Source organism: Frankliniella occidentalis, unplaced genomic scaffold, assembly GCF_000697945.3.
Source record: "Frankliniella occidentalis isolate FOCC.00 unplaced genomic scaffold, Focc_3.1 Scaffold12, whole genome shotgun sequence".
Taxonomy (NCBI): domain Eukaryota; kingdom Metazoa; phylum Arthropoda; class Insecta; order Thysanoptera; family Thripidae; genus Frankliniella; species Frankliniella occidentalis.
In genome coordinates this window covers 2,544,867-2,546,139 of record NW_026267142.1, presented here as the reverse complement: position 1 = coordinate 2,546,139, position 1,273 = coordinate 2,544,867, and the positions used below count along the sequence as shown (strand labels likewise).

At 49.4% G+C, this 1,273-nt stretch overlaps 1 protein-coding gene across 1 annotated transcript; it reads left to right on the top strand.

Moving 5' to 3' along the window:
• The first annotated feature begins 6 nt into the window (after positions 1-6).
• Positions 7-1,267, top strand: LOC127748743 (uncharacterized). Its single transcript, XM_052263498.1, has 2 exons — positions 7-652; positions 988-1,267. Exons 1-2 carry the CDS (start codon positions 61-63, stop codon positions 1,026-1,028), a joined length of 633 nt encoding a protein of 210 aa, XP_052119458.1. The 5' UTR covers positions 7-60; the 3' UTR covers positions 1,029-1,267.
• The last annotated feature ends 6 nt before the right edge of the window (positions 1,268-1,273 follow it).

Below are 1,273 nucleotides of genomic sequence, written 5' to 3'. Positions count from 1 at the left end.
GAGTACTCTGATAGACGATTCTCATGCCATCCCACTTTCAGGTTTTTCGCCCTCAACTCCATGATGCGGTGGAACGCTCTGACAAACGGACGGGTGTTCATCAGGAACAACCCCCGGTTCAACGACATGACGGCCGCTGATCTCAGGCGGCGCATCCGGGCGGGCGAGAGGAACATCCTCAAGCAAGCGCTGTACCACGGCAACAAGCTCAAGGGCACCAGGCAGTACTGGCAGTCCCGTTGTGGTGAGTTACTTGACATGGTCAATCAGCTAGGAATACCCACACTGTTTATGACTCTTAGCGCTGCTGATCTGCACTGGTCGGACTTCTTCCGGCTCGTGTCGCCTGGCGAGGACTTCGAGACCATGACGGAGACTCGGCGTCAGCAACTACTGTGCGAAAATCCTCACCTTGCTGACACTTTCTTTGCCGAGAGGACAAAGTTTTTCATAACGAAGGTATTTAAGGCTAAGTACAATGTAAAGGACTACTGGTTTCGCTTTGAGTACCAGCACCGGGGTTCGCCTCACGTTCACGGGATCGTGTACCTAGACGGTGCCCCTGATGTGAGCAACCTGAAGGATGCCTCTCAGGAGCACCTCGACGCCGTTATCAGGTACTTTGACTCCTTGGTTTCGACGATGAACCCAGGTAAGGACTTGCCTCCTGCCGACATTCATCCGTGTAGGAAAAAGTTTAGCGAGGTTACTGACCCTGTTCGCGACCTGGGCGAGCTGTTGAACAGAGTGCAACATCACAGATGTTCAAATCATTACTGCATAAGGGTCGATAGGACTACTGGCCAACCGGTTTGCAGGTTTAAGTTTCCTTTCCAGGAAGAGCCTATCACTAGGCTTTTTGAAAATGAGAAAGGCCTATGGGAACTAATTACCGCTCGAAATGACAGTCTTTTAAATAAGTACATGCAGTGGGTAATTCAGTTGTGGCGAGCCAACATGGATGCTAGCCCTGTACTTTCTATGAAGTTTATGCTCAGGTACATTGCCAAATACACGGCAAAAGGTGAGAAACAGTCTGTGACCTGCCGGGAGCTCGTGGGAGGGTGATTCTCAGAATACGGGCCGTTTAGATTCCGCGGCCCTTCACAACTATGTGATATGGTTTGAAAAGGTTTTTATACCATCTAGATACTCGAAAGCACTAATACTACCTGGTGCAACACTAACAACCTAAGAATACTGCAACAGTAGGTGACTAGAGCAGTTTAAATGGTCAAAATGTGAACTCCAGTACGTTCCTAATGTCTGAGTT